Source organism: Heloderma suspectum, chromosome 1, assembly GCF_057233095.1.
Source record: "Heloderma suspectum isolate Gila_16-S chromosome 1, 16-S_ref, whole genome shotgun sequence".
Taxonomy (NCBI): Eukaryota; Metazoa; Chordata; class Lepidosauria; order Squamata; family Helodermatidae; genus Heloderma; species Heloderma suspectum.
Genome location: NC_139458.1, coordinates 120540505 through 120556282, shown reverse-complemented (window position 1 = coordinate 120556282; position 15778 = coordinate 120540505). Strand labels below are relative to the sequence as shown.

Below are 15778 nucleotides of genomic sequence, written 5' to 3'. Positions count from 1 at the left end.
TAAAATTTATTTTTTGCCCTACAGTACAGGGCCTATAGCTAATAACCCTCAGGGCAATGTACAACACAATAAAATCCACATAAATTCAATCAAAACATACATCAATTAAAACAATTAAAAACAGCAATGAATTAAATGCAGTAGAGGCTACAAGGCATCACAAAGAGTGGGGGGATACCTAAAAATATCGAAGAGGTCAAACTACACAACATAGCAGCAGAAATATAGGGGATTCAAGGGCATGAGAAAATAAAAAGGTCTTTCCCTAGTACTGAAAAGATAACAAAGTAGGTGCCAGGGGAGTGCATTTCATAACTAGAAGGCTATTACTGAAAAGGTCTGCTCCAGAGTAGCTATCCCCTGTTCCTCGGCATGTGAGGGCATTCAGAGCAGGGTCTCTTATAACGATGTCTAGGCTCAGGTTAAAGCCCACAGTTATTTGAATGTGTCTCTAACACTAATTGGAACAATACAAATAAAGGATAAGAATAGGAAGCCATACATGTCCTTGTGTATTAGCAAAGATGGAAATTACATTTAAATACTCGACCACATATAGAGCCAAAAGAAGCCAAATTGAGTAGTGCTATCTAGTGGCTGGAGGGCATGATGTTTCTCTTATTCCCATCAGTAGGTGGTAGGTCATCTTCCTCTAGCTCTAGGCTTTCTGTCCTGGATAGCTTTGTTATTTTCCAAATGACACAAAATTGATCCTAATTAAGGTATTGTGCTATTATTGCTGTTTGATTATTTTTTCCTAATGGACCAGCATTGCTGCCTACACGAATCTTATGACAGCTTAAAAAAATACTGAAAGTGATAATCAGACAGCATGAATAATGCAAAATATTTAGATCCCTGATAGAGGGAACAATCCTATGTCCCCCAGTTAGCGTCTGGGGGACATTCTATTTTACTGTTTCTGGGCTCTGAGGTTGGAACCAGGTCTCCAACCTTGGTTCCCAGAAACCACACTCCCTACAAACAGAGTGCAGAGTGCAGAGACGGGGGAAAGGGGGCAGTCCTGGGCTCAGGCCAAGGAAGCTGCGTTATGCGCTTCCTATGCACCACATAGCCTCTCCCCCTCCCCCTCTGAAGCTCCCCAGCTAGACAGGCAAAATCACCTATCTAGTCAAAAATGCAGGGCAGCCAGAGCATGGAGGTGAGGATTGCCTCCCTGGTCCAGCTGCCCTACATTGGATAGTTGTCAGCCTCCAAGTTTGGAGGCTGACAACTATCTCCATGGGATTGCACCCTAAGCCACTCTTCTTTAAAGAATGGCAGACATTTTAGTAGGTTAGTTAACAAGTCATATCCCTCCAAACAGAGGAATATACTGCTAAGGCCATATCCAATTAAATCTCAGAAGCAGCCCTGTGGAAGTACATATCTCTAAGGACATCACCCTGCACACATGCAGATAAGAGATCAGGCCTATTAGGGACTGATCCAAATGTTCATTTCAAAATAGAACTTGTCTGTCTTTTGTCCTCTTTAGGAACTTAGGAAGCAAGAAGTCAACAATACAGCTGCCAAGAGGGAATAGAGCTTAGATAACACAGCTGTGGGATTAGGAAGGAGAGATCAAGAGCAAGAGTGCTCTTTAAGCTTGTATTGTAATTAAAACATGAAATGTGGAACAAATTGCATTTTGGAAGATCAAATTTGTTAAATAGTTCAATTTATTTGTATTTTAGTATCTCCAGACAGGAAGATAATGATGGACACACAAAGAGACATTGGCCCTATGGTTAACCATTCATCATTCCCAACATAGAGCATACTTTTATCAAATTAAACAGACCTGCTAACCATCTGTCATTGCTAAGAATGAGTAAGACCTGTACTGCTACCATCCGACATTTACATTAATCAAAACTGTTTACTGTATAAAATGAGTCCTCCATATCTTGAGTAGAAACTGCCATGCTTAACTTGATAGTCATGAATGTATTTATTTTAAATGTTTCTATGCTGCCTTTCCAAGATTCAAGGGGGCTTACAAAAAACTATATGGTTAGTTTCTTCTTTTGATCAAATGGACAAATGCTTTTACATCATGAAAGGCATTTCTGATATAGTACTTCCTTGATATGTGTGTAGGGAAGTCACAGGCATATATCTTTATAATGTCAGAATGGGCAGAGGTGAGCATCTGACACAAACTACAGTGAAGATCCTACGTGCTCTGCTGGAAGCACCTCTCATATTACATGCCTTAGTAACATCAGAAGAATCAGAAGCACCTTTGACCATTTTCTAAATGCAAGTGAAAAATAAAACCTTTGAAGTGTTTTATTCAGAGTTAACTAGGCTTTGACAACTACTAGAAAAAGAGTTTGAGCAGCCACCAAAAGCTTCTTCTATCTATGCGCTCTCTGCTGATGCACTATATTGTGATGGTCTTATGGAATCAGTGCTTGAGGTTTAGGGGACAGAAACAAAGTATCTTGGAAAGGCAAGGATGTTTGTAATTTTTATTATCCAGTGTAAAACATAACTGCTTATGTTGCAAATTTTGGCAGGAACAATTCATACAGATGGCTTAGAATTAAAAACAACACCCTTTTATTTGATTTTAAAATAAAATAAAATCCAGCATTGTATAGTTGTATTGCAAAAACTCAGGTAAAGTTTGTGTAACATAATATAAATGAAGTATACAGATGTACAGAAGTATTGTTACATCTAACACTTTAAAGCCCTAATAGAATACTAACTGTATAAAAATTGGCCTTCCTGATTATTAAATAAGTGAACGACAAAGTATGTAAAAATTAATAGCAACGCCCCCCTCCCCATGTGCCCTTTACCTTAATATTTGTTTTTATTTAATTGCAGGAAGTAAATCCTAGTATCAAGGATTCTCAAAGCAATGTTCAAAATCCATCAGTGGTGTATAAGAACTCCATTTGCATGTCACCAGATTATAAGCAATGATAGGGACAATGAAGGTACAGTCTGGAACGTAAGTATGTGGGGTGGATTCCATGAAAGAATGAAGCAGCAGTCTGCCAGGCTTTGCTTCCACACACAGAGGCTGAAGCTGAAATATTAAATACCATGTATTTAGTACAGTGGTTTAGAGATACTTTGCTTTCTTTCTTTCGAAACTGTAGCCTGCTTCATGTTCAGAAGCAGGTTCTTAGCAAAGTGGCCATTTTAAAAGAGGCTGTTTTAAACAAAAATAGGGAGTTCTTGCACATAATTTTATTTGCCTTGATTTCATAAAATATATTTGACCAAATACAGTTGGTCAAATAAAGCAACCAATATATTTGATCAAATAGAGAATCTTGTCTCTCTTGACATTACAAAAAGCACGGATCACATCTCTTCTGTTTATTTTTAAATTAACACTAGTCATAATTGAGAGTCAAAATCTAAGAGTTTGGGCATACCAACAGTTCTTTCAACTTCAAATTGTTTTCTTTGAGTAGCCACTTTCCATAATACATCATAAACTGCTTTTGAAATTCTCCTGAGTTTCAAAAATAGCTTGAAATGCAGCAAAAAGATGTTACTGCTTGGGCGGAAATGAAAAATACCCCACCCAAACAACCTATATGAATTCTGGCTATTCTCATTAAGATATGTGCAAATGTCACACTTATAATATGATATGCTTTAGAAGACAAATATTTATTTTTCAGATAAAGTGCGTTTATATGATAGGAAAGGGAAACGTTGCTTTCATTTGATAAATGTGCATCCTTTTAAGTAAGATGTATGTATCACTAATATTTCAACTGAATAATGCCAAATAGTAGATCTATATTTCCTATAAAATATGTTTTCATATAACATCACAGAATATTTTTAAAAATCATATTTCATACCAGGGAACATGTTTATACATACAGTTATAGATACTGAAAATATTTCCCTGATAAACATGCCTATAATAATATCATTTGCCTTCTTATACATTGTGTGATTTATACTGAATAGCCTTGAATATCTTTCTCACAATTTACCTTCACAGGCATCTAATATGTATACAGTCATGCTGCAATGTATTCAAGATATTACACCACTTGAAGATGGGAGTCTTTAAAAAGCGGTGGCATAATTGACACAGAATCCATCAGACTTCCACAGAAATCAATATTAATCTGTCTCACAGCCTCTTTGAAAGACAATCCCATTTCTTTCGGAAGTTGGCACATACCACTAGAACTTAACATTATGATATTAAGAATGAGGCCCCAATCCTGCAAAACTTCAGTCTCTTTTTAAGAACCCCCACCCCCCCCACACACAATTAATCAGGAAGGACTAGTAATAAAAATCTTGGTATAAAAACATTATGGACTGGAAGTAGCCCCATCTGCCCCAATCCAGTAAGGGAGAGCTCTATGCAGCAGCATTCCATGTGCATAGTTGATGGATGTGCATTCCTGCCTACCCTGACTGAAGTGGTTGGATATATCTTTTGATGTACAGGGGAATGCACATCCCCATCTGGGCCACCAGTAATTACATACAAATCAAAGCCATTGTTTTTAGTATTTCTAAGGGATGATGCATTTATCACAATTAGCCACCTATTTGTACATTTAATAGCGCACATTAATGGTCTACTCATATGAAAAATGTAATGTGAATCAGGAATCTGCACAATACTATGGCAACAACTTCCATGAGCAGGGGAGTTTGAAAATGTATAGTTCTCTGTTCATAGTCATTACTGCCATGGAATTGTGAATTCTCTCTTTCTACACTACACTGCTCACCTAAGTAGACCACTTGCACAGTTTTGTTACATTAGTGAGCAATTGTACTGCATGAACCAAACTCCAAACACTAAATGTTCCAATGGAGCATTTATTTATACTACACTGCTCACGTAAGTAGACCACTTGCACAATTTTGTTACATTAGTGACCAATTGTACTGCATGAACCAAACTCCAAACACTAAATGTTCCAGTGGAGCATTTATTTATATTGAATTGTTGGCTCTATTTGTAACTATAGTCAACCCTATTGTTAAAGGATGAGATAATACTTTGTTATAATTCTGGGAATAATATTCATTTCCTCCAAAGATGTTGAGCACACTGACTTCTTTTAGCATTGTTTCATGACCACTGGCAAGAACAGTCTGTGGGTTCTTGAATCGTATAGCTGACCCAGGTTGAGTTGCCACTGCAATAAAGTTGCACATTTCGCCTGTGCAGTCCAAGTTCCCGGCAGCATTTGCAAAATCTTGCATATGTATTGATATTATAGTTATATATGCTTGCAGAAGGACACTTTCCATCACAGGAAACAATGTTTACCTGGAAATATGCACAAAAATAACTGAGTAAATAAAAATTGTTAAATAAATGCATGACTTCCAATCAGCAATAACGCTAACTTTCATGGTAATAGAGTGCAAAACAGTAGTAGAGTGCTGCTGGTTCTTTACTTACTGGTGTGTTACTTCGGCAATCATTCTTGCGTATTGTCATCCTAACAGTCACTTTTTTACAGAATTTTCCATCTTCTTTGCCTGCAAAGAATGAATTGATTGGAAAATATAAACTCCCCAGTTTTTACACACTTAAGTCTCTATAAACATACACCAGGTAAAATGACAAAACAATGATAAAAAAGCAAGTAGCAACTACTGATGTCATTAAATGTCTGACTTTTTAAAATGTTCTAAATTATCACATGGATTACAAAAGGGGTGGGGGCGGTGGGGGGGACCATTATAAAAAGAATCTATGTATCCAAAAAGTTGAAGACAGATTCTCAGGAGGTTATTCTAGTACAGTTGCCACTGAAATGAGCGGAGCTTGTACCAGTGAAGTAACTGGTGGGCAGCAGCCTAAAACCCACCTTCCAAAGTGACAGAAAACTTAATCCCAAATATAAATTAGATGTAAACATCCTAGTGATTATATAATTACCAAGTAAGAATTCAGGAACATCATCTACTGTCCTAGTTTTCAAGCAATTTACTGCAAAGTAACTTTATAGATGTAAATATGTCTACCCCAAAGATATGAAATAAATTCTCAAAGTGAAATAGCATTTATACCCTACCCCAGAAATTGGAGTAGCAGCACTGAAAGTAGCTTAATCCAGGTGAATCCAATACAACTAAGGTTGTGTTACACATGCATGTAAGTAAATGTGGTTTGTAGACTGCAACATTTATAGTGCCAAATCTGCATGAATTACACCAGAGTGGTCTTCAGTGGAAGTAATTTGAGGATTGTGCTCTATTGCTTGAATACTATGAGTGCTATATATCATGTCCTGGTGTCCCATACAACACAATGCCACAGAAGCAAGAACCACCATTGTTCTACATCTGAGCAGACTAAACACATGAGGGGAAGCATGCTAGCCCTGCCCCCTCCTTGCACATTTTCATTGCCCTCTACTCATGGAGGGTAACTTTGTGAAGAGCAGAGCTGCAGTACACCACTGATCATTCACTGCTGGCAGGGAAGGTCAGGTGAGAAACAGAGCTGGAGGAATGGAAGCAAAGAGCAGATACAGGTCTAGCAAGCATGGAATGGAGGTGGTGGAGAGAGGCTACAGCTCTTTCCCTTGTAGGATGAGGAAGGAGGAATTAGCCTACTTTGGGAACTGGCACAGCCAATTGTGGCTGAGGGAGTGATGGTCTTGATGGCCATGATCCACAACATGAACCCTGTTTTTTCAGAAGTAATTCCCATTGAGTTCAGTAGGACTTAGTCTCAAGTGAACATGCCGATTCTGAATCTGTGCAGCCATTTCTGTTGGCAGGCCTGCCTCTTCCTTGTTTTCCAGCTCAGAGAACTCAGTACTAACAAAGGGGCGTTTTCCTTTGCAAGCAGTAAACAATCTCTTCAGCACCAATAGCCATTTACTAACCAATAATCTGCTCAGCGACAACTTATTAAAATGAAAGAAATGGTAGCATTTGTAAAAGCATATGACCCAAGGCAGGGCAGGGGGAAATCTTTTTTGACACTTTTTTGACACTCTGCAACATCTCAAAATCCTCTTCCAGCTAGTTATTCTTGTCTATTTTCTATGGTCTGGCTGTCACTTTTCGGTATGGTAAACTCACTAAGTGTAAGGCCCCCGACCTGTAAGCAAGCTAACAGTAGTTGAGAGAGGCTTAGAGATCCATAATGCTCTCTTCTTTGGTTCATTATTAAGTGCAATTTCCTTGCAAGTGGGCTCCTTGGCTTGTAAGATGAGCCAAAAGTTGATATGGCTGCCTCAGCACATTCCAAGCTAACAAGCTCTAGTACCATTTATCTTATCAGAGTCTTGGATGTGTCTAGGAAGTGGAGCTCTGTTTGTCTTAAAGCTACAGGTGTCTGTGCTGGGAACCAAGCACTGTTAGGCTATGCTGAGAAAGTTGCAGATGAACTCTTGCTGCTGTCATGCTGCCTCACTGCTAACATGTATGGCATAAAACCCATCTTGCACCACAGCTCTTTGTTCAGAGAAGCTGTCTGAGCCAACCACTGGGTATGCCTGTGTGCTGTAAGTACTCAATAAAGTCTCCTCGGAAGTAAACCTGGAAAGCTTATCACTTTTGCAGCACTTCCAAACCTTAGCAGCCCATGGCCAGGACATATACTAAGTGAGAAAGTTACTGCATATACACTCCTCAGTTTGTATAACTAACATTTCTTCTGAATGAACCCTGTGTAGTAAGATGAAAGATGCCACATCCTGGAGATCCACTGAAAACTGAATTTCTCTAGAATATGGCAAATTGTAGATCTCACCATATGTGAAACTGCTGGGTAGAAGTCACATTGCGGTGAGTCATAAGGGGAGAGCAAGGAGAAAGTGGCTTGCTAACAGAAGTGGCTGCGGAGATTCAGAGTCAGCATGTTTACTTGCAAATTAGGCTCAATGAACTCAGTGGGATTTACTTCTAAGCAAACAGGGTTCATATTGTGCATCGTGGCCATCAGCACTATCACTCTGTCAACCACGATCACCCATGCCAGCTCCCAAAAGAGGCTCATTCTGCAGAGGGGGAAAGAGGAAGAGATGCCAAGCAGGCCTGCATCCCTTTCAAGGACTTCAAAGAGCTCGAGGCTGCTTTTACTATGTTGCCTAGGCAACCAGAAAAAACTATAGCTTTCCCAAGTTATAAGATATTTCCCCAAACAATCTTTGTTTACCAGGGTGGAACCATCAAAAAGTAGAAGCAAATCAGCCATGAAATGGACCAGAGAAACAAAGGTGGGTGGGCACAATTCACTGAAACATTTCTCCTTGAATTACTGGGTCAGTTTCATGAATCCTTACATCAATCAGTTTTTCTTGGCCACCCTATTGATGCCACCCACTTGGTTCCCAAAAAAGGAAACAAGGTTCCATACATATGTGTTGCTGATTTGCAGTATGTCTCTTTATATGTGTACCAACACCAGATTATTATTTTTTGTAAGAGATGAGCATATTTAGATACTCATTCGGTATATATACCATTGAAGTCACATATGCCATACTAGCTGCAGAAATGTTATTTGAACAGCAAGCTTTAACAAGCAAAGCAATTAGTTTCTATGTCCTACAGCACTGGAAATTACTGAAATTAGCAAACAAAATAATCATGCAGCAACTAAACACTATGCAAATGCTTACTACCAACAGTACATTGTTGGCTAACAACAATGCACTGCCCATACAGTGCAAAATTAAGAGATATGTGAGCAAATCTGAACAGTGAGCAGTTAATACTACAATGCAGCTTCTTTCAACTAGCTTTTGTTCCTGTGAGGGAGTACATTGCTGGAAATCAACAATGGTTGTGGCTGGTTTGTTCCTACTGATTTCCAAGAAAATGTACCTGTGTTACAGTTAGCGCTAGGTGTAGGAGTGACTGGGCTAACAGGGAATGGGAGCAACAGTGATATTCCAGAACCTAATAAGAATATTACAAATTGAACACATTATACATGATAGATACCCCAGAATCAGTATTCAACATGTGATGACCAAATGTCCTTGGAATTTTTCCTGGTCCATGCTCTTGTGCAAGTCCATTTGCCTTTTGCAAAACAAATTCCCAAATGGATGTGACCAGTATTACCATGCTCTCCAGGGACACAGTCATCTATAATATATACGGATGTATGAAAGTCACTTACCTTTTCGCAGGGGTGATTTGTGCAGGGGCGGGAGGCGCGGAGCACCTCCCCCCAAAATCCTAACCTGGCCGGCTCCGCTCCGCAGCAACTCCACGGAGCCGCCGGCCGGGTGCATTCACAGGCGTGTTGGAGCCTGTGGACGCAAATGGTGGCGGCTATGGTGGCCGCCATTTGCATTCATGTTTTTCGCCGTGATTGGCTATGTAAATGTTTACATAAACGGGGACGCAAATGGCGGCGGCTGCAGCGGCCACCATTTGCGTTCCCTTTTTTTGCTGTGATAGGCTACGTAAATACTTATGTAGCCTATCGTGGCCTCCGCAGGGACGCAAATGGCATCCCTGCATTAGCCGTGATAGTGTACGTAAATATTTACATAGCCTATCATAGCAAAAATGGTGAAGCGAATGGCGGCCGCAGATGCGGCCGTCATTCACAAAGCAGTGCGAATGGTACCAGATAAGTGCTCCATTTCGTGCGCCTTTCACGGGGTGGTGGGGCGGGGGGCTTCGTTCTGCCACGGATTTCAGGGGGGCGAATTCACTGGCATTCGGCCTCACTGAGATCCGTGGCAGAATTCTCTGACATCCCTAATAATATAAAACTCCATACTGGGAAGGAAAAATGGTAGTGGTGGCAGCCAGAGCTCAGTTCCTTCTATCACACCATTGAAGGTAACAGCTCTAAGAGAAGTGGGGAGAATCCTGCTGCTGCCCTAGTTAGCCCTTCCACTCCATAATGTGCAAATTGCTTTGCACCACACATATCTGGGTTCTTGCAGCCCATGTTGGAGTTTGCCCAGGTATAATTTCAATATGTAATAACCGCATGTATTAATTAGTATAGTGACCATTTAAATAAAATTAAGAATACTAAAGGACTACACCGAAATAAGTGTGCTAATAAGGTTGTTGTTTAAGCTATATTCATTCAGGATTTGTTTCATCCTAGTTCAGGCATCTGGAGATGTTAGTAATTCTACAGTAATTTTTGAAGTTGCACCCAATGCAATTTCTAATGTGCCTAATATTTTCTTCTTTCATATTTAAAACAAATTGTTCTTTTTGTGGCTATAACTTTCTGTTATATGTAGATGTCGCTAAACAGGTGTCTTCACTATAAATTATACAAGGTAATATCTTATTTATTTGTTCTGGTTTGTATCCACTTTTTCTTCAGGGAACTCAGAGTGACATACATCATCTGACCTAATACATGTACATGCACATGATAATACACTATCATCTTTCATTTCATCCTTGTGACAAATCTGCAAGGTCAGTTTCAGCTAAGAGAGAGCTATCCAATGTGCCTCATGACTGTGCTGGATTTTGGCCCAGAACTGGAGTTGCATGATGTACAGCATAGGGATGGGTGAGAATTTCAGTTCAGTTCTGTTAAGAATTTACAACATTTGTAAAGCTCTTCATATTCAGGACAAAAAGAACTTGTCATAGAAATTGAAACTGACAGGTTCAACCATCCAGGCCCAGGGCTTTGAGTGTTTTGCTTTTAAAAGCCTGGGTTTGAACCTCTGTGTATTCAACCACGTTAGTGCTTAATTAGGGTTGCCACCTCTTTATTCCTGACAGGCTCCTCTTTTTTCTGAAAGGCTCCTGCTACAGCTGTATAGCAGGTCCTCTCCATTCTGGTAATAGCTATACCTATTCCCAAGCATAGGGTGAGAATTTCATCTCATGTCGCTTTTGGTAAGGATTTACCAAAATTCACAAAGTTCCTCATATTCCAGGTGGAAAGGACTTGAGATTTTTAAAAAAGCAAATAGGGGAGAAAGCAAAACTGACAGATCCACCCATTCTGAGTTAGGAGAGTTAGGATTATATTAAAGCCAGTCTGCAAGAGGTCTGCAGATTGGGTTAAATTTTCCGGTCCGCCATTCGCAAACCTGTGGACTTGGGTTATGTTTTTTTGCACCGAGAAAAATACAGAAAGAAATTTGAAGCAAGTTACAGAAGAAGCAACTTTTTTTTTATCAATGTAGTGGGGGGGGCAGTATTCTGGTCACCCACCGTAACATTGTGAGTGGTGTGTGTGTGTGTGTGTGTGTGTGTGTGTGTTTTAGAATGAAGTCTCTGTGTTGGGTGCACTTCCTATATCCACAAAAGGACTTGAGGACCTTTAATAGGCATTCCCCTAAGTTTGCTGGCTGGGAGACTGCCTGAGTGTCTTTCAAAGATGGAGGGAAACGGCTGTTTCCTTGAAAGATGCAGGCAGTCTCCAAGTCAGCAAACTTAGGAGAATGCCCATGAAAGATCCTCAAGTCCTTTTATAGATAGGAAGTGCACCAACATGGAAGACTTCATTCTACCCCCCGCCCCGCCCCACCCCGCCCCGCAACACACAAACACAACACTCACTACGGTTACTGCTGGCAAGCAGAATACTGCCTCCCCCTACACAACTACATTTTGGAAATGGGAAACTGGCAGCAGGGGGGGGCAGGAGTCGCATGTCTGTGGAATCCTGTTGAGCTGCAGATGCTGGTCTGTCATGGAATTCATGGACCAAACTGCAAGAAATCTGGACTCATTGAGTCCGTTGCGAATTTCTCTGGCAGTGGCATCCCTAACCTGGGTGTGGCACAATCTTATGCATACCTGCTTGGATGTCAGTCCCACTGAGTTTAGTGGGACTGACTCTCAGGTAAGTGTGCTTAGGAATGCAGCCTAAAAGGCAAACTCAGACCTTAATATAAACATGCGACTCTAAGCTTAATAAAAATGTGAATGTGTGCAGAATAGGGAAAAGCGGCCCAACTCCTTTGTACCTTATTGCAAAGTTAGTACTTCCAAGATTAATTCAGTACATTCAAATAAAACATTAGTAATAGTTTGCCCTGTTCACCGCTTCTCTCCTTCTGATATGCAGTAACTTTATTTTGAGGAAATAACAGAGAAAATTAATGCAAAAAACAAGGGGCCAGATGTTTTTATGATCTAGCAAAAGACTTAGCAATTCTAATTGTAAAATATATATTTTCCAAGTGGCAGTTATGCCTTTATATGTAAATTAAATAGCATTGGATATAAAATATGCCTCATATCATAGGCATACAGGCCATACCTTTATGATTATTTATATTTGGGGGGGCAAGCAATAAACTGGACACCACCCAACTGTTTTTGAGAAGGACCTATTCATTTTAATTCGACTTGGGCTGCAGACATTCCTGAAAAAAAATTGTCCCATTTAACAACACTGTGATTTCCCCTTTTATTTCTTATTTATCCCATAAGCACTAATTTGTTTATAACTTTTTGGTCCTGCTGTTTGAAGGATTGAAGTGTGAAGGTTGCAGATAGCAAATTTTCTGCCAAGCGAAATAAATGGTGAACATCGTTTTTTTAAAAAAATCTAATGGTTGTGAAAGTAAACAAATATTTAAAAACTTAGGGAATGAATAATTGGTTAGCAATTTTCCAGCCTTTGTACCCAATCCCATCTCAGTCTGCGACTTGGTGTGATTTTCAAATGATAAATGATTGAATCATGGTGAATGGCAGAAATGTAGCAATAGATTCAGTCCCTGCCAGTAGAAATAACAAGCATGTGACATTCTGGCCTTGGTATATATCAGGGGTGAGCAACTTGTGGTCCTCCAGATGTTGTTGGACTGCAACTCCCATCAGCCCTAACTAGCATAGCCAACGGTGAGGGATGATGGGAGTTGCAGTCCAACAACATCTAGAGGGCCACAAGTTGCCCATCCCTGGTATACATTGCTCTAACTCAAGTTTAAATATAGATTTAGTATTACTTGCAATAGCAAATAATTCTGTCATCTTTAATTCTATGGCCTGATTGAAGTCCACCAGGAGAAGAGCCTTCAGTGTGGTGGCTCCCTTCCTATGGAATTCCCTGTCTTTGGAGGTCAGGCAGGTGCCAATGTTGTATTGCTTCCAGCACCTCCTGAAAACATTATTTCAGGAAGCCTTCCCTGAGTGACCGGCTGCGGTTTTATCAGAACAGAGTTTTATTTATCACACGGTTTTATTTATCACACGGTTTTAACTCTTTTTCTTTTTTAAAACAGTAATTATTTTAACATGGTGTTTTTATTCTTTTATCCTATCTGCTGTTCACCACTCTGAAATCTTTTGGATGTAGAGCAGTATACAAATATTGTAAGTAAGTAAGTAAGTAAATAAATAAATAAATGTTATTTCAGACATTTGCAATCTCACACTAGACAGACAGTGATTCTAAACAAACATGGAACTAAATTCCATTAATTTAAATGGCGCATAATTCCCTGTAAATGAAGTTAGGATTAGAATGTTACTTCTATTATAGACATATCATCATCATCATCAGTGTTTGTTGTTGTTTAGATACTTTTGAAGGCAACCAATGCTGAAAGACCTCTCTCACACATACACAAATATCAATGTTTCACTTACACGTTCTGCAGCATCCTTCTAGGAATGGTACAATATATCCTCCAACCTGAATAAGTACAAACATAATTCAGACCCACTGTGAATACCAGTGTACAGGTCTTAGTGCTGTAACAGATGAACTACTGGAACAGAGCCTAGCTGCTATGTTAAGGAACCTAAAGAGTAAGTAGACTAGAAGCTAGAGAGTAACAATACAAGCATGATTTAATTTAAATAAAAAATGGCTATAATTTTTAAAATATCAGATCAGTGTTGATACAACATTTTATTTATTTGATTTCTATCCTGCCCTTCTTCACAAAGAGCATAATGTTCACTTTAAGCAAAACTCTGATCAAAGAAAGCAAGGGCAGCATAAGAAGACCCATCTTGAAACTCTTCTTGAAAGGAACATATAATGTATAAACCTCCAGAAACCTTGCCTGCAGAACCCCCTCTAAAATGCGTGGGAGTGGCACAATGTTGCTTTCATTCATTGCCTTTATTGCAAATGATCTTGTGAAAGACAAGTTCCCAAAGGATTCACTCCATAATCTCTCATTTTCACTCTTTCACACTTGGTGAATAAGTGAGCTGTCACAGTACTCACTTTAGAGGCCATTTTATCTTTACAGTTCTGCACTGAGTGTGTGGATTACTGCAATCATTTCAGTATCCACGTCACCAGTATCCATGTCACCAGAGATAGCCAGGGACATGGTGGATGCATAGAGACTTACAATGTAGTGATTCAGGATGTAACATCACATAGTGATGTTACACCCAGGAGACATATCACTCACCAGAGGGAGACTGTTTTCAACAGCATCCTACTCCCCTGTGGAAAGTCTACCCTATGTTCTGGCCCTTATCTTTACCAACTCTTTGGTGCTTCTAGATGTAATAACAGAAAGCCCCCAGGAAAAGCAAAATGAAACTTTTGAAATCATATGAAAAATGGATGAAGCACTGACCTTCACACACTCTGTTTCATTGAAGGGTGGACAGCTGATGGACGATGTAATTAGAACAGGTCCAACTGGTGTGTTTGTGCAGTCATATCTGACACAGTTCGAAATCCAACTGCTGCCAGGCTATTTAAGTATTTAAAAAACATAATCAGAAATAGAACTGCATGAAAATGCCATTACAATTTGCAAGAAGAAAAACCAGGTCAAAATAAGCTCACTTGTTTACACTGATAGCGCTGTCACTGCCTTCCTTAATGCCCACTGCAATAGGTACTGTGCTTCCTGGAGAAACAAAACTTCCAGATGCATCCTCAAAGTGATGCAGTTTTGCAGCTGCCTACAATTATCATCAGTGGTGTAGCATGATAATTTTAGATCCTGAACTTAATGGTATTACAGCCACCCATCATCAGGGAGTAATATGAATTACTTCAATTGTGAAGCACACATCAGACATTTTTCTTCTCAGCCATTCTGTGCTTTACAATTGCTTCCACATTCCTGATCTGTTAGAGCAAAAGCCTCTTTGCCAACTCTGATTTAAAAAAGAGAAATACTCTGAACATGTGCAGTTTCTCATTTTAAACTCATTTAAATCATAGCGCTATCATGACTATGGGCATAAAGTGGAGTTTGCAGCTGTTGCCCTGCTGAACACATTTACTTGGGAATAAGCAGCATTTTGTTCTAGAAAAGATAATATATTTTTAAAATAAAAATAATAAAATGAGCATCTGTACATAACCATGTACATACCCAGCCAGCCATCCCCTTGACTATAACTTTTTTTTAATGAGAAGGATGCTGCAGTGAGCAAAATCAGCCTTGTCTGGCCCTGGCATGCCCATGCTAGCCCAGGTGCTAGCACTGGACCTGTTTGCCACTTCTCCCTTTGTCTGCTGCTCCCTGGGTGGGCATTTGGACCCCGTGGCCTGTGGGGCCCTGGCTCCAAGGTCCAGCCCAACCTACACCACTGATTATAATATTTATTCACCGCAGACAGTGACTGTAGCCATGAAATTAAAAGACACTTGCTCCTTGGGAGGAAAGCTATGGCACACCAAGACAGCATAGTAAGAAGCAGAGACATCACCTTGCCGACAAAGGTTCGTATAATCAAAGCTATGGTTTTCCCAGTAGTAATGTATGGCTGTGAGAGCTGGACTATAAGGAAGGCTGAGCGCCGAAGAATGGATGCTTTCGAACTGTGATGCTGGAGAAGACTCTTACGAGTCCCCTGGACTGCAAGGAGGTCAAATCGGTCAATCCTAAAGGAAATCAACCCTGACTGCTCATTGGAA

General features: G+C 39.9%; 1 protein-coding gene across 1 annotated transcript in view; it reads right to left on the bottom strand.

Moving 5' to 3' along the window:
- Positions 1 to 2463: 2463 nt before the first annotated feature.
- The window catches only part of OTOG (otogelin), a 186185-nt gene continuing 172870 nt past the window's right edge, over positions 2464 to 15778 (bottom strand). Inside the window, exons 52-56 of the mRNA XM_084850807.1 lie at positions 14481 to 14600; positions 13528 to 13573; positions 5420 to 5499; positions 5068 to 5284; positions 2464 to 3046 (exon numbers count right to left, since the gene is read on the bottom strand). Of these exons, the coding sequence (XP_084706933.1) occupies positions 5084 to 5284; positions 5420 to 5499; positions 13528 to 13573; positions 14481 to 14600 (447 nt within the window). The 3' untranslated portion in view covers positions 2464 to 3046; positions 5068 to 5083. The remainder of the gene's footprint in view (positions 3047 to 5067; positions 5285 to 5419; positions 5500 to 13527; positions 13574 to 14480; positions 14601 to 15778) is intronic.